Source organism: Meleagris gallopavo, chromosome 3, assembly GCF_000146605.3.
Source record: "Meleagris gallopavo isolate NT-WF06-2002-E0010 breed Aviagen turkey brand Nicholas breeding stock chromosome 3, Turkey_5.1, whole genome shotgun sequence".
Classification (NCBI taxonomy): Eukaryota; Metazoa; Chordata; class Aves; order Galliformes; family Phasianidae; genus Meleagris; species Meleagris gallopavo.
In genome coordinates this window covers 70,592,438-70,618,579 of record NC_015013.2, presented here as the reverse complement: position 1 = coordinate 70,618,579, position 26,142 = coordinate 70,592,438, and the positions used below count along the sequence as shown (strand labels likewise).

Below are 26,142 nucleotides of genomic sequence, written 5' to 3'. Positions count from 1 at the left end.
TGTCTTTATGGAAGGCATGAAGATATAAGCATACATAGGCCAGTGAACTAAGTGCAAACAGAAAATAAAGAAGGGTTAGCTTTTAAAGAAATTAATCACACCAATACAGAGAGTTATCACATCAGTTGCTCACTTTGTTATTTGTTTCAGTATGTAAATCCTCTTAGTAATTTATAATATAAATTACTATAAATAATATACTAATATAATAGTAATATATTATAAATAATATAAAATAATATAAAATAGTCTTCTATCTCGATCTGCTTGAGCACGGGCATTGACTGGATAACCTCAAGAGGTCCCTTCCAAAATCACTGGTTCTGTTGCTTCATTTAATCAAGTGGAGTTTACAACAAGATTCTGCAATACTGTTTCAGACAAAGAAACCAATTTAGTATCAGCAGAGGCAATATAGTAAAAAAAAAAACAAAAAAACTAACCCGATAGCCCTTGTTTCTCCGCAGATTTGGGGGTTCTTCAAATATCTAGGATTGGGAAAATTATAACAAATTATTGAAATGGAGATTTCTGCTCACTGGCAAAACTTTCTGAATTGAATCTTGTATCTGTATATGTGCTGGGACATACATGTCTGTATATATTTGTCTGTTAAGTTCCATAAAACAGGATTACCCTTCAGCTTCAGATGCAAACAGTTGAGTTGCTGAATTCAATTACTGCATCATATTTAATGAACAAGATTTTTCCAAACCTCTTTCCGTAAAAACAGACTTCAGTGAAATGAAATATGCAGACATGTATATTATTTCTTTGTAAAATCATACATAAATACTGTTTTCCTTTAAAATTTTTATTAACTTGAACTGCATGCTGAAAGAGTCCACGTGCGCTTCTGCCAGCTTATGACTTCTTCACAGCTCTTGCTGTTACACTGTGCAGCTTTTTAAGATAAGGGAACTAATTTGCGTGCCAAGTTTTATGCCAGGTATGAGAAAATCTTCTAACCCAATATTAGTCACAAATAGGAAGTGAAGACCTGGTCAATTAAGCTAATGTATCAGCCTCTTATACTACCCAGTGTGTATCTAGGATTTGCTTTGTTTGAATATTTGAGTGAAATTTGCAGCTGAGTGTTGAAGGAGGGCTGAAGTTCGGAGCACTAAATGGCAGTACCTCCAGCAAACAGGATAACTGGTGTGTTTTCTTTTGTTGTTTGCTTTATTCTCTGTGCAGCGAAGACTTTTAGATTGGGTTTTCTTGTGAAGTTTGTTTCTTGGTACTATGAATTTTTCTTAGGACATCTTAAAAATCTTTTGGAATAAACCAGATGAGATTAGTTAGAATTCCAATTAATTATAGTTTCCTTGAGATTTTTCTCATAACTACGAAGTTCTTGCTGTTGTTTTTTGTTTTTTTTTTACTTCCTGATATTTTCATATTAATCTGAATTTTTTAATTGGACAAAACAAACTGAATTGCAGGAAAGGTTGTAATACTTTGGCAAGTCTTTATGTATTCCTGAAGCAGGCTAATTTTACACAATGAGATTAAAAGTTTATTTAAAAATAAAAAACAGGTTACCATTGTCTCGGTTAAGATCATCTGCTAAGACCAAAGTAAATTGATATGTTTTTATGTTAGGAGGTACGTAGCAAACGTGACACAATTCTCCGTCAATTTTCTGACTTTCTTTCAATACTAGTATTTTAATATACTTACACCTGGGAAGCAGGACTATAGAAGTGTATATTCTCTGCCACAAATTCTACTGTAATTTTTTTTTTTTTCACTTGCTTCTTGCAGGTTTATTTTTCATTGCGAAAGAAACATTAAAGAGAGTTACAGAATACATATAAGCTGATCATATTTTAAAATAAAGAATGAAGTGCTTCTCAGTGCAATGGCGATTCTCATTTCAAATGAAGTCTGCGATGATTAAATATTAAAATGATCGATGGTTTAAATTAATATAAGAACTTTTCAGGGGATTATTACAAAGATTAACATTTTTAATGTTTTAATACTTCCGTAGTTTATCAATCACAGACACAGTGAAACTGTTTTTAGTTAGCAAGCTGATGAACTCATATATCATTGCAGTATTATGCATAACATAAACATCATGATGTTGTTGGTAGAAGAGATAAAGAAACACAATTTATGTTGTGGCTCATTAATAATCAGTTGTGGTCTTGGAGTATTTTTTGACACAGAAGAAGCAGGTAACTTTATTATTATTGTTCATTCGTGTGTTGTGATTGTTCTTTGCATATCCTTCATAGAATCATTGAATCATAGAATGGCTTGGGTTGGAAGGGACCTTAAAGACCACCTAGCTCCAGTGCCCTGTTGTGGGCAAGGCTGCCACCCACCAGATCAGGCTTCCCCATCCAACCTGACCTTGAACGCCAGGAATGGGGCATCCACAGCTTCTCTAGGCAGTGCTAGTGCCTCACCAGTCCAGGTAAATAAATTTCCTCTCTTTTAGTTTAAAGCCATTCATTGTTGTTCTATCATTATTTAGAGCATGTAAAAAGTTGGTTCTCCTCCTACTTATAAGCTCCCTTTAAGTACTGGAAGGCTGCAATGAGATCTCTACAGAGCCTTCTCCAAGCTAAACAAGCTCAAGTCCCTCAACCTTCTTCATAGGAGAGGTTCTCCAGCCTTCTGGTTATCTGACTGGCCTTCTTCTAGTCCCACTCCAACAGCTCTATATCTTTTTTGTAGTGGGGCCCCAGTTGTTTGCCATCAAAACCAAGATATACTGTGTTGAATTAGTGGATGCAAGCCCAGTCAAGAGGGAAAATGGATAGCAGGAAAGGAAGGCTACAATAGAAATCCAGAAATAGCTGTTGAGCTGGTGAAATGAATAAATGGGGAAAAAACTTCCGACAGCAGAAGCTTAAAGTGGAGAAGGTGCTTATACCAGAAATGACAATGAGCATGAGTAGAAGAGCAAAGGTTAGCACTAAGTCGATGCCGAGAGTAGAACTGGGAAGTTAAATTCCAGAGGGCAAGTTGAAGCACATCGTTCTGTACACCAGGCCACTTTGTTGCCAGCTGCTAATGCTGTTATTTCTATTCTTAAGTAAGACAATGAAGTAAAAGACTACGTTGTATTGCCTGTAGTTGGTTGCCTTTAGTCAGAAAACTACATTGTTCCTCATGTTTTTCCCACTGAAAATAAAAAAAAATAAAAGAAACAGAGTGCCTTTAAGTGCCTTTTATGTTGTGAACTCTGTTCTGTAGAGGGGGAAACAAATTGGGTTGGAGGTGTAGTAGATCTTAAAGTTTGAATTGTTTTCTTTCTGCCTGTGCTGTGTGATGTAAATGAAAAAAAGGTTAAGTTTACCCATGGTAATTCTCTTTCACATTTACATTATCAGTCAGCCTTTGTAGCTTTTCGTGCTTTCATGTATTGTGTTTTCATTGTAATCTGTACATATGAAGTTCTCAATTCTACAAACTCATATGCTCAAATTTATTCATTATTGGCTCTGACAGATGTGCTCTGGAAGCCTTTGGTATGCTAGGTTTAAGATGCTGCCAGCTGGTTGCCTTCTTCCCAACTCCAGCTGCAGTCTGTAGGGAAGAGCCCACGATCCCTGTATCTCAGTCACTAGAGTCTGCTTCCTTTCTCCTTAACCCAAATCTACTTTTCAGTAGATGGAGCTGATGCACAGACTGTGAACGGGGCTCCCATCTTTCTTCCATGTCTTAGAGACGGTGGGCAGCAGCATTGGAAAGCCTCTGGGGTACACTCAGTTTGCTGATGAGACTCCACTGTAGTTTCAGGTGAACGTGTTCTTGACTTTGTTTTTGATAACCTGTGTTTCCCACCTTTTACTCTACTGAATCAGCATGGAGGACGTTTCACTGCTTTGCTTTACCTATTGCCATCTTCTCCTGGTTTTGTCTGCTTAGAAATGGTCATGCCTAAAAGCTCATAAATCCTTCTGTCGTGTAGTGAGTATGCCATTGAAATTGTCCAGTAGGCAGTTCTAGTGTTGAACTCATTGTGTGTGGAGCTGATTAAGATGCCTGCAATTAAGATTGCATCACTTTATTGCAAGACCAGTTGTGTATTACTGACGTCCTTGCCAAAAGGAAACAGTTAACCTGGAGCAGTGGATTATTTGTTTTGGTTTTGTGTCTTGGCTGTCAAATTGAAAGTACACTACTTGTATAACTAACAGTGAAATTTGATTAGGCCATTGATTGACTGTTATTAGACTAAAATTAATTTAAAAATGAGTAATAATAAAATGGATAAAGAGCTGAGTAGCTGCCAACACTCAAAAGCAGTGGCTGGAGGTCACTGCCAGCGGGTGAGTGCTCATGGGGACTTCTACCAGTGTTACCTTTGAGTGTGCTTGTAAAGCCAGAGGTGGTTCTGGTAGAGAGCAGTGACAAAAGGGGCTGATATACATCAGGGTGGAGATGAGAAAGCAAACCAAATCCCTTTGGTAGTACCAATGCTGGGATGCTGTATCTAGTTCTAATTTCTCAAAAAATCACCTCCTGAAAAAAACTTTGAAGATGCAGGCTTACTGCTGCTAATGGCAGTGGTACTTGAAAGTGGACTGAAGGTTGCTGTAACGCTTCTGAGTACGTGTCTACCTTACCATGCAGGGCTTCAGCAAGGTCTCTTAGATGGCTGTTCTGCAGGCTGTGGCAGAGGCCCTCCTATGTAAGTGGTGTGGAAGTGCTCAGCGAGCCTGTGCTCGGCACCCCTGTGATTTTGTTATTTCTTTTCATTAGGTGGAGTGTGGAAGGTATTGTTTCCTTTTTGTTGTATGAATGCCTCATGAAAAGCTTCATATAATTTTTTTTTTTTTTTTCCAACCTTAGACTTAGGTGTGATTAAATTTAAGTATGATTTTAGTGGACGCACAAAGAATTTAGCAGCTGATAATCTGAGTTTTTTCACTCTGCATTCATAAAATGGTCGAAGCAAGAGTGGATGTTGCTTTCTTTGGAATTTTTTGACATATGCCATGTAATTTGTGAATGAATCTTTCTGCAATTTGGAGTAAAAAGGTTAAGGGAGCATTCTTAGTTTAGTATTAACCTTATTCTGAAAAACAGGATAATTTGAAAGTCTGAGTTATTTCAGTGTCTTACAGACTATACAGAGCAACAGACTAACAGGCAAAGTAGGAAGAGGGTATTCTGGAAAAAATTATTATTACAGAGACAAAACCTATTTTAAAAAAAGCTTCAAAGTATTTTCATTTTAAGTACACCAGTGGGGTTAAATAATATTTGTAACTTCTGTTAAAGTAACACATCATAATAATTTAAAACAAAAGGTCCCAGTGCACTTGCTAATATCCTTTATGGCTTCAGTAAAATACATCTGAAATGATTTACAAAGCAAAGCTTCTGAATACATTCTTCCAGTTCTACATGAGAAGAGACTCTGTTTATCTTCATGTATGTTTATATATACCCATGGACATTATGATCTAAATGTGGGTACAGTACTAAAACATAGCCATATAAGCAGAGTGAAGAATCCAAAGCACTTGCATTCTGTCATTTATTGCACACAAGTTGTGCATATTGTATAGACTCTGTTCAATTCTGTATCCTGACCATAGAAGGAGTCTGTAGAATCTGTGCTGTATCTTGAGGAGGCTGACAAGAGGGGGAATGGGGTTGTAAGAAAATGTTCAGAGAAGCTGCTCTCTGGGCAAACTTGTCTGGTTTTGAGCATCCTGACCTGAACACTGTCAGTACCGGGAAGAGCCAAGAGCTGGAAAGATGTTTGTGATGTACAACATTAATATAGAATTGCATTAACTCACCTTATTAAAAAGAAAAATCAGTATGGAAACAGCCAGAATGACAGTCGAGCTTAGTGCGAATAATGAAAATATTTTCGTATTTTAAAGTAGAAACAAGCAAACCAGATTCCTTCTCAACATTGATCCAGCTCTCCTTAAACTTCATGAGTCTGGTTGTGACAGTGTGCAGTGTGTGGTAGGCACAGTGGTACAGTTTTACGGTGGAAGTTGAACTGAGCAGTTGTTCCAGACAGAGAACCAATCTGCAGTTTCTTATGCTGATTGGTGTTGAATCTGTTTGTCTGCATGAAAGCCAGCCTGATGTTGTCTTACTGCATGCTCCCGTGGTTTTTGTTGGTTGTATGCAGTCTACGACGCTCTACTTCAGGCAGCATATGTCTCTCTTTTTAATATTATATTACACAAATATATTTATGGTATGTACAATTTCATGTGATCACGTGACTTCAGTCATCTAAATGACTACATTTTCTTTGCATGTTCATCTCCACTGGTGCCATCCTCTACTTTGACCTTCTTCTGGTCAATGAGCAAAAATTTATTTTTCTTTGACACAAACACAACTTAAGGAGTTTGTATCTCCATTTGTTCCCAGTCTTCTCCCATCTTGTGTTCTTACAGGGAAAGTTGTGGAAAGGACCCAGGCAGCTGTGCACAAATGTTTGTACCAGGCAACTTCCCATAATTCTCATAATTCCAACTGATGTGTTCTACTGCATGATGATCTTTTCTTTTTGCTGCCTTTTCTCCCCAGCTTATTCTTGTCCATGCGTGTTCTCTCTCTGCCTTAAAATGTGGCAACAAAAGTTTACCACGTTTTCTGATATCTGTCAAAATTTCCTTATATGAAGGTTTTATCCTGCTTCTGATACAGTTCTAATTCAGTTTTTTTTCTTCAAGATTCAGATTTTTTTATGGTTATCAATGATTTTATGTTCACTTTTTTTTTTTTTTTTTTCCCCAAATAGAACATAAGCCTCTTCAAGCAATGATATCTTATACGCTATTTATCTTAAAAATCATTGCCTTAGATGGACTCTCTAGGTAGGTTTCGTGAGAGCCAACACTTGAGTAATTTAGATGTAATCTGCCGAGAGCGTGCTTGGGCTGTTTCAAACTACTTTGGAAACTACTGAACCGATGCTATTTAAGCTATTAAACTCTTCACCCAATTGTGGACTAATCCTTAAAAACCAGTAGAATAGGGCTTGTTTTTGAAAATGCTGCCTCTAACATCTGCGGGTCTGTTCACTAAGGCTGACTATTAAGCTCATTAGAAAGCGCTGAAGGGCTGAACTTTACATTTGCTGTGTTAGTGCTAAATCCTATAGTTTCTGCTTTGCTGTTGTTTTACACCTCTGAAATTTTAAAGAAAAATACAAAAATGATGTATTGCAATAAGCTAAGGAGATGCATGTCAGCTTCATCTTCTGGTCTTTGTGAAGAAGATGAGCAGGTTATTCTGTCTTTAATAAGTTATTGAAAAGTAGTAGAAAATGATGATGCTAAAGCCACCAAATTAGGACTCTACACTTAACATTTCTTTCACCTGGTGACTAGAATAGGTTATTTTTTTTGAAGCTGCTTTCCTGAATGCCTATTACAGCATGTGAGACAACAAAAGGGCCATCAAACAATTTTTCTTCCTTCATGGATCAGTCTATTTAGTACTTATTGAGCTGCAGTAGTTTCAGAAAAGGAAAGAAAAATTCATTCTGAACAGTGGATGGAAAGATTACCTCTTAAGTCCTTTCGAATACTGGGTTTTGTAATAGAGCTAATAATTCAGTTTGGCTGAAGTGTTACAATTAGATCTACGTGGGCTGAAATTTTATTTGCTGCTGCTATGTGTAGCCTGCTTTCAACTTTTGTGTGCTTGCTCAAGGTAAGAAGTGAGACAATCATTAGATTGTACAGTTTTAGAAATTATCATGGCATGAAGCCATGGGCTGCATTAAAAAATGGGTGGCCAGCAGGAAGAGGGAGGTGATCGTCCCCCTCTGCTTGGCTCTTGGGAGGCTCCAACTGGAGTACTGCATCCAGGCCTGAGGCCCCCAGTACAGGAAGGACATGGAGCTCTTGGAACGAGTTCAGAGGAGGGCCACTAAGATGATCAGAGGGCTGGAGTGCCTCTCAGTGAGGGAAAGTTGAGGGAACTGGGATGGTTTAGCTTGGAGAAGAGAAGGCTCCGGGGAGACCTCATTGTGGCCTTCCAATATTTGAGGGGAGCTTATAAACAGGAGGGGGAATAGCTGTTTACGAGGGTGGACAGTGATAGGGTGAGGGGGAATGGTCTTAAGCTGAGACAGAGGAGATTTAGGTTAGATATTAGGAGGAAGTTTTTCACTCAGAGGGTGGTGACACACTGGAACAGGTTGCCCAAGGAGGTTGTGGATGCCCCATCCCCGGAGGCATTCAAGGCCAGGCTGGATGTGGCTCTGGGCAGCCTGGTCTGCTGGTTGGCGACCCTGCACATAGCAGGGGGTTGAAACTAGATGATCATTGTGGTCCTTTTCAATCCAGGCCATTTTATGATATGGTAAGTCATGTGTGATGAGACATATTACACTGCAGTGAAATGTGTACCAGAAGAACATAAAAAGGTAAGGAAAAAAAAAATTAACTGATATGGATTCTTTTCCTGTATGTATAGCTTCAAGAAGTTACTACTTTTATTCTCACTGAAGATCGTATCCCACTTTGCTATATTGCAAAGATTGTGAATCAGACATTCTGTCCTCTGAGTGGTTGTGACATCAAGTGTAAGGTGAATATGCTAAAGTATGATTTCTCACTAAATATTTCTTCTAATTTAAGGAAGAAATAAGAATTTTACTTCCATCGAAGATGAGCCTAAGGTTAAAATCTTCAAATGAGAAATTAGCAAGTGTATATTATTAAAGCACTGAGAAGTGGTGACTTCTGGCAAATCCAGGAAATTGGTAACATCTGGAAAAATATATTTGTGTCACTTCCCAAAAGCAACGAAATAGGCAATAGAGGATTATTTTCTGGTTTAAAGAGGAAGAAGAAACTGTTCTTCCCTTTCTCTACCATCCAGCAGAGCAAAACAGAATTTCTGAGGTCTGTAGGAATATGAGCTTAGTGTTGCCACATGGTGCTCTATGAAATGCAAGATTTTTAACTTCATAACAAATTAAGAGTGAAGTACTTAGACAGACTTAGCTGATTTTTAAATTTAAGGTCTTTGACCTCTCGCTTTATACCTGTTCTGTAAATTATTCCCTACTTCATCAAAGGAAACGAATGCTGAAGGTATGCGTGTGGCGATCAAAGGAACAATCAAGCTGCCTGTATTTAGCAGTACCTCCAAACTTCTGCTGCCGCTGCCTCACTGAAACACAACAAATAATTGTTTCCTGTGGTTACTTGTGGCTCAATGAAGTTTTAGCTCTATTGGCAGAGTTAAGGGTGGGCTGGGTGCCTGCCTGGATGTCTTCCCACCCTTTGACCTCAGAGTTCTACCAGAATTCACCCCAGAAAGTTTAAACAGATTATGGTATTTTGAAGAATGTTAGTTCTGAGAAGCTACATATGGTGTAATTTATTGTATAATTTTCCCTTTAGCAGGGATTACTTTTTCCTCTTGGAAATACTGTGTTTTGAACTGTCTGGCAAGGGGGAAGTAACTACATGTATGCTTTTTTTTTCCTTGTTGAACTTTTTCATGGGAATTCCTTGATGCACCAGTACTGTCATATTCTTAGCACAAAAAACAAACAAACAAACAAACTTTCAGCTTTGAAAGTTTGTAGTTTTAAATTTGTTCAGGTGAAGATCTGCCTTCATATGAAAATGTGCATAGTGTTTCACAGATGGTATGGGTTGTTCAGCTCTGAAATGGGTAGGGATTTTTGGTTCTGAAAAGAGAGAACAAGTTCTAATAATGAAAAGTAAGTGTAAGGCGTATAGCATCTCTCCAAATAGAGATAACTTCTCTAATAACTTCTACAAAATGTCGTGCTTTTAATGAGAAATACTGTAAAACCAATTCCTATGCAAATATCTTCTGCCTGAGTCATGTTTTAAAAAGCTGGTTGTTGCAGAAGCTGTGGCAGACTCCTGTGGGTGACAAAAGAACCTCTGACAATTTTAAGTCTTTTTGCTTAAAAAATTTACATCAGTGTGAAGTCTTTCAAAAAATCTTAGTTGAGTTTTGCGATCTTGAACATTTTCACTATTTTTCCTTGCTGTCTTGAACACATTTAATGACAATCTTTTCAACTCTTCAGATATTCAAAAACATCTTGCACCTTGCAAAAGTAAGTAGACCTCCTGCTAAATGAGCAAATGCAAATATTTGGGCCTAATTGAACCCACCAAATGCTAGGTACCTAGGGGAGGTTTTGGTCCTACTTTTACATGAAGCAAACATCCTGACATATGGCAGAAAAAAGGTTGTAATTCCCAGATGGATGTAATCCTGGGATGTATAAGTGTTTGTCATACTCATCTACACTGTTAGGATTGTTTGAGCAACACTTTTTCCACCTGAATTTATACAATCCTGTTTGGGTTTATTTGTTGTTTAATTTTCCAAAATTAGCTGGACTTAAAGTGACCTCCTCTACTTCCAAGCTTAAACTAAAAATGTGTTAAATCCTTTTATTAAAAAAATAATCTTTACAAAGCTGGATTCTACAAGAAGCTAGGGGCAAGGACTGTTTCCTTTGAAATACTCCCAACCTTGGAGAGGAACTTTCCAGAGGAAGAGTAAGGAATACTGAAAGACTTATTCATAAGACATGTTTAGATCAGTCAGTGAATGATTTTTAGGTACTAGTAAAGCTTTTAAAACTTTTATTCCTGACCAAAGTGTGATTTAAGTATTCAGCTGTATTATTCCTGCAATTTGATATGCTGGTTACTTTCATTAAATTTCTTCTATTGAGTTGCACAGATCTCAGTTGCTGTGCTTAGTTAGTACACAAAAATCCAGTTAAAATAACCAATGGTAATAACATCTAAAATATGGATTTGCAGTCAGCTTCTTGCTTTAGATGCAATGCTAGCCGTTCCTTGAAATAACTTGATGTTCCTAAAGAATTGAAGGTTTTCCTTAGATTTATTTATTTATTTTAATCTGAGGAAAATAAAATGCTATTTTTTTTTCTCTTGTAACTTGTAAGGGACGTAGAATTATTTATTAAGCTATCATCTATGGAAGTAACTAATGGAAATCAGTTCTTTCACTGATAGTAAGCTTTGAGTCATATTAAAAAATGGTTTGAGTTATGGGTGAAGTTGTTAACCTGCCTTGCTTCCAATGGGGGGGGAAAAAGTCTTTTTAACTTTGATATCCATTTTTAATTAAAGATAACATGTTTCTTAATATATGCAGATATAGTATATTCAACTACATTTTCAATTATGACTTACTGCAGTGCTTTTACATTCTGTAATGGTTCTTTATTAGTGTTTCTCTCAACTGACTGTATTTCAACTACAAAAATAGTTATTCTGTTGATTATTTTTATTGTTTTAAGGTACCCTCTTTTAATATGAGGGCAGCTTGTTGAAGTATACAGACAAAGTGGGCTGTCAGATATCACTGCCAAGACAGTTTGTACATATACATGTGTTTAGGTCATTGTGTGTTCACTGGTAGACATTTTAAGCTTTATTAACGATTTGTTTTGCACCATGGAATCATAGAATGGTTTGGGTTGGAAGGGATCATTAAGATCACCTAGTTCCAACCCCCTGCTATAGGCAGGGACACCTCCCTCTACACCAGGTTGCTCACAGCCCCATCCAGCCTGGCCTCAAATGCTTCCAAAGAGGGGGCATCTACAACCTTGCTGGGCAACCTGTTCCAGTTGCCAACACCCTCAGTAAAGAATTTCTTTTTAATATCTAGACTAGATCTACCTTCTTCCAGTTTAAAGCTGTTTCCCCTCGTCCTGCCACTACATGTCCTTATAAAAAGTCCCTCTCCAGCTTTCCTGTAGGCCCCTTCAGGTACTGGAAGGCTGCTATAAGGTCCTGCTGAGCCCTTCAGTTTTCCAAGCTGAAGAGCCCCAGCTCTCTCAGCCTGTCCTCATACGGGAGGATCATATTTGTGGCTCCCCTCTGGACCCAGTCCAGCATATCAATGTCCTTCTTGTGTTGAGGGTCCCAGAACTGGATGCAGTACTCTAGGTGGAATCTCACAAGACCATTTTAGGTGGGCAGAAAAGCAGAGTAGGGGGGCAATAATGAGTATCATGAACGCATAAAGTGATGTTTTTGTGCTACAGTCCCTGTACTTAATTGTTTTTATATTTTTTTAAAGTTGGTTTTAAAGTACATCATGGTATATATCTGTTTCAGTAATGTAATAGCTTTACTTTGTTGTTAATGATGAAACAGGCTGTGTTTTCTTCAAGAATCGTGCACTGAGATTTAAATGCTCTTGTGGTCAGACCTTGGATGGACATTCAGAACTGTTTTATAACTCAGAAAATGCTATCAAAAGATAGATGTGATAATAGGCAATTTATTTTCTGTATTAATTATTATCAGTTACTGCTAATGAATAGAATAGGAGGAACAGAATCTTCTGAGAGTGTAAGCCTTCAAAAGTGAAATACTAGACAGGAGGAAAGATGGTGAAAAACAATTAAGGAAACCACAACAAAGAGATCCTTTGACATTGTAATATCTGTGAAATAGCAATAAACAAGAAAACATTCCAGTGAACCTTGCTTCATTTTCTTAGAATTCTCTTTTGAAGAACCTCGAGAGCTCATGTTGACTTTAAATGATCTGAAATCAGTCCAACCATTTCCTTCAGCAAAGTGAAGGTGGCTGATAACTGTGGATGATTATTGCTACTTTAAAGAGGGGAATGGAGCTTTTCAGATTGCTTTGTGAATTCCAGGCTTTTCCAGTACAGAAATCTGACCAGAAAGTTGTATTCAAAGCTGTTCCTACAGTAAGATTAGTACATAATCTCTTATTAATCCATACTTCAGTTTAGTTCTGGCTTGTAGAAAGTTACTTCCTCAGGGAACATAGGAATCTTCATAGGAGAACATGAGGAGCCATGGTCCCTGAGTAATCACGTTGTGAAAACAGGCTTGACTTCGTACATGCTAACGTAGGTCTGTTATTCCCCTTCCACATCTATCAGCCCCTTTTAAATGGTGGCTGATCTTTTATGCAAATAGCTATCTTATTAGGTGTTGTGGCTGTATGTACTAATATCTCCATGGGTTTCTCAGGAGTTTGCTATCCAGTCATCAAACAGGTGGCAGTGAGGGGATGCTGGCTGCGTGGCCTTGAAGAACAAAGGAGATCTGCAGCGTTTGCAGGTTCTGGGTGCTGGGGTCTGCAGCACTGAGTCACACGAGCTGAGACTCTGCAAAGTAGGCTTCCCTTGTTCCAAATAATGGGAATTATTGCTTTTTGTCTGCGGTTTCTTCTTCTGCTTTGTTGACATTGCAAAGACTGCAAACATCTTTCACAGATGACATTTTGTTACAAAACATTTTTAGGCTATTGAAATTGCAAGAGGAAAGTCAAAAACAGTTTCTTGCAGTGGCATAAAATAAGCCAAGAACTAGTTTTGCTGTGTAAAGCGTATCTGTTATCTCCTCAACTAGCTGCAAGTTGGAATGTTACCTTGATTTTTCCATTCCTGTTATTATGATGGGAACCTTATGTGAGAATATCAGACAAGAAAGTAGCTGGGAAACATAATAGAGGGGGAAAAATACCAATTGGTTACAGCTGACTGCTTGTACATTTTAGATGAAATGGGAATATTCTCTGAATCAAACCACAATGATGTGTGGAAATGTTAGAAGGCTGTAATTGAGTTTTTGGTTCTGATTAAAAAAATAATAATATTCTTTTAGACCTTTTTATTACTCCTGCATGCCTTTGAAATGATTACTGATAGTCCTGTGTCTTACCCCTTAAATTAAGGAGCATTCAATCTCCTTTGCTTCAGTTTTGTCATTTGGCATTGTATGTTAATAAACAGATTAAAATAAATAGGTATGTGCTAATAAAATAGGTAAACACACAAAAAAAGAAGTGTTGTGGTTTTAAAAGCACACATCACTGGTGTTATCCTCTACTTTGATCCTCATCTCTGAGTATGAATGGAATACCTGGGGCTGCTGAAGGCTGTGACGCTTCGCAGCCCACTCAGCAGGGACTCATCCTGCATTTCTGTGTTAGGTTTGGCACTGCAGGGCCTTCAGCTGCCACCCTTCCCAAGCAGCCTTGGCAGGGCCTGGAGAACCTCCTTTGATTGTACATCCTTCTCTAGCTGGTTCTGCCTACTGTGAAACCACTATGTATGCCTCAAGGCCATATGTGCACAATCTGTGGTCAGTTTGTGGCTACACAAGGTCATTTGACCAAAGTTTGTTCCTGCTGCTGCCTTTAAGCAGCTTGATTGTGCAGTCCCTTCTGCAATCGTAATGCCAAGCATCTGTGCTGAGAGATGTAAGAAGTCCTTTCACTTGTGGTTGTTACTGAAATACTTTGAGGGTGGCTTAAAATGTTAGTGCTTTTGCAGAGTGGCATAAAATGGGCACAGACCCAGTTTTGACCTCCAGTCTTCACTTGCTTTCCACTTGTGGATCCCTTGAGGCCATGGCAAGAATGTGGGAGAGCGGGGGTTATTGCTCTACTTTAGGTATCTGCTCTGATCTTGTGTTCAAGGTGGCCTGGGGGAAACCTGATAGGTTTCTTGAGTGGGTGCACCCAGTTGGGGGTGCATGCACCGCCTGGTCCTGCCTCAGGTTCCTGGCCAGCTGTAGCTGTGTTTGCCATCAACAGGAGAAGTTCACAGTACCGCTTTCACTGTGTGATTTACTAAAGAAAAAAAAAAAGTGAATGAAATTCAATGGTACTGAGTGGTGAATTACAGTACCATCAGTTTAAATCTTTTTAATTTAAAGTAACAGGCATTCTGTAATGCTAATAGTTCATGCCACGAGGAAAAGGTATATTTAGAATTTATCTAATAGCTTTTACAATGGTTATGATAAAATCCAGAATCTCACTGTACTCTGAGTAGGCTTCTGTCATGTGCAATTGTGGACAATTTAGGAATTGTTTTTTGCTACAGTTTTCTTTTTCTGATGTTAGAAGTCATTGATTTCCTTAATGAGTCACTTAGGAGTAATGACTTTTTTTTTTTCTTTCTGGTACTGACAGTGATTTTGGAATTGAAAACAATGGGTAAGAAAGATGCCTCTACAGCAAGAACTCCTGTTGACCAATACAGGAAACAAATAGGTAAGATATCTGAAAAAAAATTTGTGTGCTGAAAAAAGATCTGTTTTGTGCTGCTGGACTAAGTTGGTTTAACAAAATGTATTATTTCTTCTCAAAGGCTTTGTGTTGTTTGCAAGTGATACAAGGTAATGCATGCTTCAGGAAAACAATTTTTATATATGTTGACTAGTCCATTCAGCAAAACCTTTCATGCAGGCATTGTTTTGTGTATTTATTTATTTATTTAAAGTCCTCAGTCTGTGTTTAGAACTGGTAGTGAAATGCTGCAGTTGGGTAGCAATGTGATATTTCAAACTATTGGAATTTTCAGTATTTTTCTGTTTGTCTCCAGTTTTAAATATGAATGTTTCTAAAAAGGAATATCGTTGATTCTCATAACAATTTTTGATATACTGAATGAAGATAGGATTTTACGTTTACTTTCACGTTACTAGATTGTTTTAACATTTTTGAAATTTCTTTTCCCAATTTTTTTCTTGCTCTTTACCCATTGTAAATGTAGGTAACTTGAGTGGAAGTATGCAAACACATACACACATGTTAACGGAGATGCACCCACAGCAGACCCAAATCCTTCTTCCATAGTTTAAATACATAGGTAAATAACTTATTTTTAGACACCTGTCACTCCAGGTGTAAAATAATATTATAAAGCAGATACAGTATTTTAAAATATCTTAACCTGTACTCAATTACTTAAGTAAATGATTTTGTTTTACAGTTGCTAAGCAGCCACATCTGTGTTTAAATATGCAGAAAAACTGTAATTGTCTGGGAAGAAAAGGCTGTTTATAACATACATTCTCATGGTGAAGGAGCTAAAATTATGTGAACAGTCATAATTTTATTGTGCCTTAATGTTTTCAGTGCTACCTTACTATTTTTGATATAATTGTTTTAATGGACTTGTATTTCCTAATGTTGGGCAATTACTGTGTCAGACTTCCTCAGTGATTGAGTCTCTGAGATAGCTAAAAGTGTGGTTGAAAATCTCCAACTATCTTTACAGATGGGCAGCGAATATACTGGAAAATGTTTGTGCAATTTAGTCTTGGTGTAGAGAATCTCATGAGGAGAAGATGGCACCACAGATATTTCATCAGGATGGGCTAGGCAAGTGGGAGCTCCTTCATGTGAGGACAGTGCTTCACATGAAATTGGGAATTCAGAGAGAGGCCTATAGTGTCGACTTTCTGACATTTTCTCAGCTTCTCATTGTGGTCTGTGCTTTTCTAGCTACCTCCTTGAGGGCTGCTTTTCTTCCCTTTGCAAACACTTCCAAGTGACTGCTGTTGGAGTCATGTTTTTTGAAGTTCTCTGCAGAGCAGAAGAGACCAATGATTTTGAGAGGGCTGCTCAGCAGGGTAGGATTGTGGTGCGTGAAGTTTCTCTCATTTCAGCAGGAAATTTTTCTGCAGGGACCCCTGGGACCATGCTGGGCCACTGAAGGACCAGAGGGATGGTAAAGCTGCTGCAGTATATGAGACTCACAAAATGACCTCACATTTCAGAGCTTGAGCTATTTCTTGCATATTAACAGCACTTGGCACTGTGGTTGCACGTCTCACACCTGTGTGCCAGGACTGATCTGTGGTGTCTTAAGTTGGGGAGATGACATTGCTGTAGCAAGGAGGCAAGAGAGTATAAATCAGGGTCCAGCGCTCAGAGGGATGCTGTTATGTAGCTGACACTTTTGTTTCAGACTAGGCTTGTACAGTATGTTGTCTGAACAATTTGGCACCTTCCTTGTTATATGATGCAGCACCATGATCTATTAGGTACTTCAAAGTGCAATGTCCAAGGGGTTTCATAACAAGCTCATTTTCCTTAGAGGTGACGCATTGCTTTTAGCTTGGCAAAAGCAAGCGTTAAAAATTATTATAGGGAAGAATCTCACACTGGCAGGCAAATAAACTGTATAACCTATGAGGTGTTTTTCTGTCTCCAGTTTCTGCGATTGTATTATTCCTTAGAGGACAGAGCAAGAACTAAAATAGGCTATCCATTGCCTCTTGCTCTGACAATTGTTTCAGCTTATATTCTGGTTCTTCACTGATACACTGTAGAGTTTGTCAATGGAAATTACTTTTCTACTCTTTCTGTTGAATTTAATGAATGTAACGGGGGAGCTGAGAATTTATGGGTATGTTTTTATACTTTAGTGATGCAAAGGTGTTTGAGTTTTACATATAGGTAGTTTGGGCAAGCTTTAGACCTGGAAACCAAGTTTAGTGGAGCTATTTCTCTATTCTCCCTATGCTCTCAGGTGTTCTACTAAAGTAAATACAAATATAATACAATAAACAGCTTTTCTTGTCATAGTGAATATGGAAGAATTCTTTCTTTTCCTTTTTTTTACCATTACTTCTTGATATATGTATATATTTTTAATTTAGTTCTGTGCAAGTGATGATAATTTATCTGTTTGTCACAGTATCACAGAGTAATTGAGGTTTACAGGGCCCTCTGGCTCCATCTGACCCAACCCCTGCTTCATCAGGGAGACCCAGAGCAGGGGCCACATGTCCAGATGGCTTCTGAACATCTCCAGGAATCAGGGATTCTTTCTGAGCAATCTCTTCCCGTGTTTGACCACTTTCAAGAGTTTTTTTCCTGTATTTAAATTGAATTTTCTGCGCTTCTTGTCCTGGCACTGGGCACCACTGAGCAGAACCTGTCTCCATGTTCTCAGCGCTCCCCTTGAAATATTTACAGATATTTATGAGATCCTCTCCCCTCTCCCCCCCTCCTCCCAGAGCATCCTCTTCTCCAGGCTGAACAGTCCCAACTCTGTTTTTCCTCATAGGAGAGGTGCTCCAGTCTCTTAATTTTAATTCCTCTTGATCTAACTCTTCATTATCTGATTTCATTGACATACTTATTATAAAATCATACAAGAGGAATTTCAATTTTCTTTTAAAATTCAGTCTTCAAATACATTCTGAGCTACCAAATCTAGATCCCTTTGCAAGGATGCGTTAGTGTGAAGCTGCTCTGTGGAAGACCCTCCAGTGTACAGAATGCTGTCACTCTCCAGGACTGTGTAGCTTCTGGGATGGTCAACCTTTTTGACAGGAGAAGAAACAGAAAATTATGTGTTTTGGAGAAGAGTATTTGCTTGCCCTTTCCTGAGTAGACTACAATCTAGAAACGGCAGTGTAGTTTAACTTGGCAAGCAGCTCAGCACCATACAGCTGTTTGCTCACTCCTGAGTGGCATGAAGGAGAGAACTGGAAACGAAATAGAACTCTTGGTTTGAGTTAAAAGCTATTTACTAAGAGAGAAGAGGAAAATGGAGACAAAAAATGTGACTATAACAAAAAAAATATATATATGTGTGTGTGTGTGTGTGTGTGTGTGTGTGTGTGTGTGTGTGTGTGTGTGTATGTGTGTATGTATATGTGTATATCCCCAATGCAATTACTTGCTGGCTGACACCTAGCTAACAATACAACTACCTGCTGACTGACACCCCGCTACCAACACAACATCTCACTGCCCACCAACTGATGCCCGGCAACCCTCGAGCATAGGCCAGGCTCTTGCCAGCTCCCCACTGTGTTATAGCCCTCTGCATTATGTCACATGGATGGAATAACCCCTTGGCCAATCCAGGCCACCTGTCCTGGCTCTGTCCCAACACCTGCTGCTGTGTCATAAAGGCAGCAACTCCTCCCTGCCCAGTGGCTCAGCTAGACTCTGGGTGCACTCCTATCACTCAGCCAGAGTGATCAACCAGAACAGTGGTGTGCTATTGCCTCAGCTGAAAATAGGGCAAAAAATGAGCAAAGGGTAGCTGCATTGTGCCTGTCTTTAAAATCTTGATTTATCAAGCCCATTTACAGTTCTAAACCCACATATTAGTAGTTGTCATCCTCCCTTTCCAGGTGTTCACTGTGTATGGATTCTTGGAAATACTGTGATAGCTGCTGGCTACACAACTAGTTCTTGCTGACTAACGATATCATGTTAATTTTAACTCACAATTTACTATTTCCTAACCTTGCTGAATGGGTGGTAGCCAGATTGAAACATTCTTAATACCTTCTTTTTGGATGGAAAATGCAGTCTTGAAGGAACAGCATGTAAAAAATTCATGTCAACTTCAACATAATTTTCAATTAGATTTGTAGTAAAGTAATTTGAACTAAAAACAGGTTTTTAATTTCGTTTTGTTCCAAGCTTTCTGTTTTGTTCTGAGTTTCCATACGGCATGCCACATGCTTGCCCTATGCCACAGTTTAAGTTCATGTTGATCTCCTCAGTTCTATCTTCTTCATGAGTGCAGGATTGCTTGTGTTTTCTTTCCTGATGCGTCTTCAGCAGTTGCTTTTTGCTTTCTGAGGATTCGCCCAGAATAAAGGCTGACACAGCTTGTCTTCATCAGCTGGTTCCAACCACTTTTCCCTCCATCGGCCAAAATTTGACTGTAGTGCCTCTTGTTCAGCAAGTGCTCCTGTGGTCAACAGTGCAGGGAGAAGAGGGAGGTTTTTTCCTATCAGACCAAACTGGCGCTGGCTGCTTGAAGACTGTCCCTAAGTGGGGCAGAGGATGGCAGCATCCTTTTCTGACTGTGCTTGGAGAAAATAGGGAGGAGGAAGAACAACAACACCATGGGAGTGACTGTGTGCTCAGTCTTTGGCAGCCCAGGCTCTAGGGGTGTCACGAGGAAAAATCATTTTAATGCTCTTTTTTCATCTGTCTCTGCCTTATTCAAACATATACCTGAGCATGCAGGTATACATCCTGTGATGCAGCAGCAAACAGTGCATAACATGTATTTATCCCTGCTGCTGTTTGTGCTGCTGTGCTTAATTTGATGGGATTGGAGGGGAGGTGTGAAGAAGCATGCATCTTTCGGCATCTATGTAGCTTTGCTTCACAAATGCTGTGAAAATAGCAACAGGTTTTGTACCATATTTGCTTTGTTTACTGTTATGTGTGCTTTAAGTTCCCAGAACAATTCCACATGTATATTTTCTATCCCTCTTCATCTGGTGTGTAACTTGCTCGGCATAGGAACCGCAGGATTTGTGGGTAGTGTTCATGACTCGTGTGATTGCGGGATCCTAAGCAGGCATACTGAGAGGATTATAGTATAACTAAAACCTGGTCTACAAATCAGGAATAGACATACTTTTGGCTCACAGTACTATTGTGTTGCTGTAACATAATTTTTCATAAGGAGAGGTTGTTTGCCAATCATTCAACTTCCAATTTGTAGACTGAGAGGTCTGCTTATTGTCTGTTCTGTATCCATGGACTTGCTGTCTTGATCCTACACGGCTGTAACACGTGTAGGCACAGAGCTCTGGGGTAAGCCAGGCCCTGCACGGCCCCTGGGAAGGAGTGAAATTTATGAATGAAAATAAATTTTGTCTTGGAAAGCACGAGGTGCTAGACGAAGCAGGGCGGCTTTGTTGTGGTGGTGCTCTGTGGTTTAACACACACAGAACCATGCAGTGATGAAGGGAGAAGGGTGGGAGGTCAGGAGACTCTGGTGTGGAGAGAGGCTGTCAACCTCCACAACTACAGCTTAGTGGGTGAAGTGGCCCCTTTTCTAAAATCCCAAGTATGGGGAACTGGAGACGTGTCCAGAAAAAAGGTACCTTCTCCAAGTGTTGAGGGTCACATTCTTGATAGGATGGAGAAGAGCCACTTGAATACCTGAGGTGAGACCAGGTTCCTGCACAGAATACCTCAGTTCTGTGACTGCAAAGAGGGTGGTCCCAGCCTCCCTGGGAGTTCCCCCAGGCATTATTTCTGGTAACATGGTTGTACTGATGACATGAAGGAGCAGATTATAGAGAGATGGATAAGCAAAATGGGAGTAGCAGAGTAGCAACAGCATGGACACCTCTGAATTTCTCCCACCTCAAGGCACCAGCTTAGATCTAAGCATGGGCCTGTTACCTCTCTGTCTGCAGAGAGAAGTCCTTCTCAGCTTGCCATATCCAGCTGCCCTACTACTAAAAGGAATTCTCTCCCTTTACTGTATACCATGTCACCTTGTTCTCCATTATTGTTCACTTTCTATATTTTTAATAGCATTAGTGTTCCCCTGCCTTCCTTACCATGAATTGTGCCTTACATTCTCAAATCTGATTGCCTTCCTTTTCAACTCAAAAAGAAAAAACATTTATGTTTTGATATTTTCCTCTGAAATATATTACATATTTTGAAGTGTAAATTCTTGTTTTCTTTTTTTGTTTTGTTTTGGATCAGGAGATGTTTGTTACCAGCATCAAAATTTTAGATTTCTCTTCTGAAACAAGAGCAGCAGCAGCAGCAAAAAAATAAAAATAAAATAAAATGTTTGGATTGAATTTGTGCTGAAAATTTTAAAATTGCACTGTTTGTCACAAAACAGTAATTCCTGTCTCTTTTATCTGCTAGGAGAAGGCACAGGACTGGAAGGCAGCATTTTGATAATTGAGAATACTCTTGCTTTTGACAGGCAGATATGTGGCAGGGCTGTTGTCAACGGAACAACGTGCGTTTTTAAATAGTCTTTTTTTTCCCCATATTTGCTATCAGTCAACTATTTGCTGGGGAAAAGACAGAGAAATAAGTGCATGCTGTTTTGACTGATTTTAAGGAGAAGACCTCTTCTAGAGTTTATTTAGGATGGAAAAACCACCTAGAAATTGATAGTTTCCATCTTTTTTCTTGAATATGGAATATTACATTTAATCTTTCAAATTTTTCTGATAAAAGCATACTATTAAGCACAGAATTAAGAGAAGAAGAAAAAAACCCTCTCTTTTTACTATTATGCAGGACTATGGAAAGTTTTGGATTCTTTTCTTATTCTGAGTTTCATACATTATGGTGATATGCTCTGGATACCATATGTAGTGTTTGGTTTGGGAGGGGATGCTACAGAAAATGAATTTCTATGTCATGAAAACTAAGCTAGATCTGTTGGTCACTGATGGCATCTTTCGTTTCAGTTTTGTGCCAGTGGTGTAACTTCTTGGAAACTAAAAAGCAGCTCAGGGAAACACTGATATGAAGTGAAACTTAGGCTGGCTGCACAAACGTAATCTGCATTTTGTGTCGATTGGGATGTTTTTAAACATGTTCTGTGAAGGCTGATGATGGATTTTATGCACATATGGCATGCAATCACTTATTTTTTAAAGTCCAAAGCAGTAAAGCTATATTTTATTGCCTTGGCTGAGAGCATAGAAGGTGACTGTAAATCTGGATATGTAGTTGTGTTTGTGTGGATATTACTGAGCAGGGACTGGAGGGGAGGTGGCAACACAATGTGTGCTGTGGAGCGTGCTGCGAAGGTGGAAGATAGAAACATAGAATTATAGAATGGTTTGGATTGGAAGGGACTGTATAGAAAATCTAGTTCCACCCCTTTTCAGCCATGGGCAGAGATACCACCCTCTAGACCATGTTGCTTTAAGCTTAATCCAATCTGGCCTCAAATGCCTCTAGGGGTGGGGCGTCCACAACTTCTCTGGGCAGCCTGTGCCAATGCCTCATTGCTTTCTGAATAAAAGATTTCTTTCTTATATCTAATCTAAACCTGCCCTCTTTTATTTTACAACTATTATTCGTTGCTCTTTCACTTTAGGTACTGAAAGGCGGTAATGAGGTCTCCCCAGGGCAATTTCTTCTTCAGGCTGAACAACTCCAACTCTCTCAGCCTGTCTTCAGAGGAGAATCCAACTCACTTGGCTCCTATCCTATCTCCACAGTAAATCCCTGTTGTTTCTTTGAACTTGTTTGATTATACTACTTCTAGTATACATTCATACTACAGTTGCTTCATTTTATAAGGTAAAGGCTCCTAGTCTACTCTTATTTTGAGCTCATGAACCATATCACCATTTCACTCAGTGGAGTCGCTACAATTTTATTTTTTTGTAGGTGCAAATGAGAGTGAAAATTTGATCTTACTGATGAGCTGCATTTCAGTTCAGTGTTATTTCAAGCACTTGCAGTTCCTTAAGGTATCCAGTGTCTACAGGAATCTTGCAGTGGTGCATATTTGTTTTTGTACTTACTCTGAGCTGCTTCATCCATTCTTCAGTGAATTCATTTTTGCAGTCAAAAACCATCCTAAAACAACCTTTCTGCATCCTCTCGAAAATACATTAAAAAAATTCTGCAGACACATAAGTGCATATATATTACATTTAAAAGCAGAGTAGTTTAACAGTTTTAGAAATTCTTGTTTCAGTCTTGGAAAATCTTAGCTCATATTCATGAAGGTTAGACTTCAAAGTACTCATATGTGAATGTGAATCTGTAAATCTAACTGAGACACACATTTTAAAAAAAGGTTTCAGACATCGTTTTTCGATGTGTACAGCATTATGTATGCATTCTCTACATTTGGTGCATGTGCTTAAATTTCCAAGTAATAATATGTCAATATAAATGCAAGGTGAGTTGAGCAATGAACTGCAAACCCGATTTCCTCTTATTTCGTCTTGAGGCAGCAGTGCAGAAGATGTAAGAATGAAATGGTCAGTGCACGCTCTTGCACAGATGCTCTTACTAGATATTTAAGGTGTACATAATGAGTAGTAGTTGTCTTCAGTTATAACACCACAAGTTGTGCTCTTTTATTTAGTGCAGATAGATTTTGCCCAGCCATTGTCCCAGAATGGAGGGTCCATTAAATCTCTGCTGCTTTGTCTGAACTAGCAGAAATGAAGACTGCAAGGGGGCTGGTGAACTTTACAGTGGGCACTGGAGGGAGAAGACGTACCTAAAATCCCCTTGGTTCAATTCTGTTCCTTTCAAGAGGTTTGTCTGACTTCAGGATGTCAGCATGTGCTCTCTGTACTTCAGCAGGTATCACACCTATTTATGACCATAAAAAAATGTGGTAGATGTCTGTGTTCTGAGTAGGCATGACCTCAGAACTGTTAACTGGCTTCTACAAGATGAATTTGTAATGATTTTTTACATATTGGTGACGTTTGTGAAGTGGTTCATTAATTGTATGTTGACAGGGATTTGTGTAGCTTATTTGTATTAAAATTTTATTTCAGTGGGAGTTCTTGCTTCTATATTATTCCTTATATTGAAAGAAAGAAATTGGGAACTAGCTTTATTTCAGTTTTTAAAGTCTTGAACTATTTATGGGCTTGCTAAGTTCTACATATAACTTGCAGGCTTTGAGTGTTGGACGGGAAATGAAATAGCAAGGCAGCAGGAGAATCATCTAAGTGATCTCAAACTGCTCGAATGAAAATATAAAAAGGCAGTTGCTTGATTTGAGTTAGAGATACAGAAATTGCAACTATCTTTTACTTGATGGTAAAGGCCGATCAAAAATAAGCACTATTGAAAATATTCACACATTCGAAGTTATTTTGAGATGTTTCAGTCGTATAGCAGTTGGATCAGTACAGCAAAGCACCATGAAGTGAACAAACAGTTATACAGTGAGAAGTGGAATGTAGGAATTCAAATACTCTGCTCTGAATGCTCTGATTGCAATTAATAAATTTATAGATAATATATAAGGCAAGTCACTAATCTGTTGTTTAATATCTGAAATAATCTCTGAAATATTTTGCTTGAAATCTTACAATCAATTTTCCCAGCTACATAGATGACCTATTGACCACAGGACCAACTGGATGTATTTTGCTCTGCAAAGTTATTGATACTCTTCTAAAATAACTCATGTATCAAATAATATTTTCAAAAGTATTGATTGCTTGTTCCTAGAATCAGAGGATCGTAGAACCATTTGAGTTGGAAGGGACCATTAAAGGTCATCTAGTCCAACTGCCCTGCAGTAAGCAGGGACACCTACAGCTAGATCACGTTGCTCAGAGTCCCATCCAGCCTGACCTTGAATGTCTGCCACAACATTTCTTGGCAGCCTGTTCCAGTGCCTCACCACCCTAATTGTAAAAAACTTCTTCCTTACATCCAATCTAATCTTGTTAAATAGCAAAAGTTTTAAAAAGTCCGCCTCTTCCTTAGCTTATATTCTGTAGATGTCTTTATCACAAGGTCTGCAATAGTGCTAAAAGATTTGTAGCAGCACTGATACCCTGATTTGTGACTTCTGATTTTTCACTGAAAAGTAAATGTGAATTTAGAATGCATGTTTTGTTTGTTAGAATTAATTTTCCATATGATATTTTAAACAAATGCCTGAGGGCTGTCATGTTTGTCAGAATTGGGGTTTGGATGATCTAGGGGGTAATAGGTAACAGGATGTGACACAGCTCCTCACTAAATCACTTTCCTAGGTTCAGCCTAGGTGATAGTCCTGGGAAGATGGTAACTGCCTGGCAGATGTTGGGTGGCATTTATGATGCGATGTTTGTGCATTCAGTTCCTAGCGGAGAAGTGTTGAAAAACATCATTATTTGTTGGCAGTCAAAACAGCAAGGAGCTGGATAATGAACTAGCATATGGAGGGAAGCAGTGTATCTCAGCATTAGGCATGGTCCCTTCAGCTCAAGGTTATGGCATAGTGATGAGAGCAACCCAGTTTCACTGTATTCATTTGTATTCAAGTGTGTGTTAAATCTCTGAAGTTTGGACCCTTTGAACATTTTGCATGTGCTGGCCTGCCTGTTAGCAATGCTGATTGTGCAGAGAAGAGCAATGGAGCTGGTAAAAGGACTAGCAAACAAATGCTATGTGGAGCAGCTGAGGGAACTGGTGCTGTTCAGTCTGGAAATGTGGAGGCTAAGTTGAGATCTCATTGCTCTCTACAATTACCTGAAAGGAGGTTGCAACAAGGAGAATTTTGGTCTCATTTTTTAGTTGACAAGAGATAGGACAAGAGGAGATAGTCTCAACTTGTACCAGGAGAGGTTTAGATTGGTTGTCAGGAAGAATTTCTTCACTGAAAAGCTTGTTAGGCATTGGAACAGGGTGTCTGTAGCAGAGTCTTCGTCACTGGAGGTATCTAAGAGACGCGAATCTGGCACTGAGGGATGCAATTTAGTGTTGGGACTTGGCAGATTGGGTTGATGATTGGACTTTGTGATCTTGAAGGTGTTTTCCAACCTAAATGATCCTCAAAATAACATGATTCTGTGATTCTAATTAACTGAGCCATGATGCTCTGAATTGAGGCAGCGCATCACCTTGTTTGAGGTTGGCTTGTACC

At 38.9% G+C, this 26,142-nt stretch overlaps 1 protein-coding gene across 2 annotated transcripts in view; it reads left to right on the top strand.

Moving 5' to 3' along the window:
• Positions 1-1,385: 1,385 nt before the first annotated feature.
• TRIQK (triple QxxK/R motif containing) overlaps positions 1,386-26,142 on the top strand; it is a 59,147-nt gene continuing 34,390 nt past the window's right edge. The window contains exons 1-3 of one of the 2 annotated variants that reach the window (XM_019614151.2): positions 1,386-2,428; positions 3,628-3,759; positions 14,952-15,032. In XM_019614151.2, coding sequence (XP_019469696.1) covers positions 14,972-15,032 — 61 coding nt within the window. In that variant the 5' untranslated portion in view covers positions 1,386-2,428; positions 3,628-3,759; positions 14,952-14,971. The remainder of the gene's footprint in view (positions 2,429-3,627; positions 3,760-14,951; positions 15,033-26,142) is intronic. The other variant, XM_010709130.3, reaches the window with a different exon arrangement.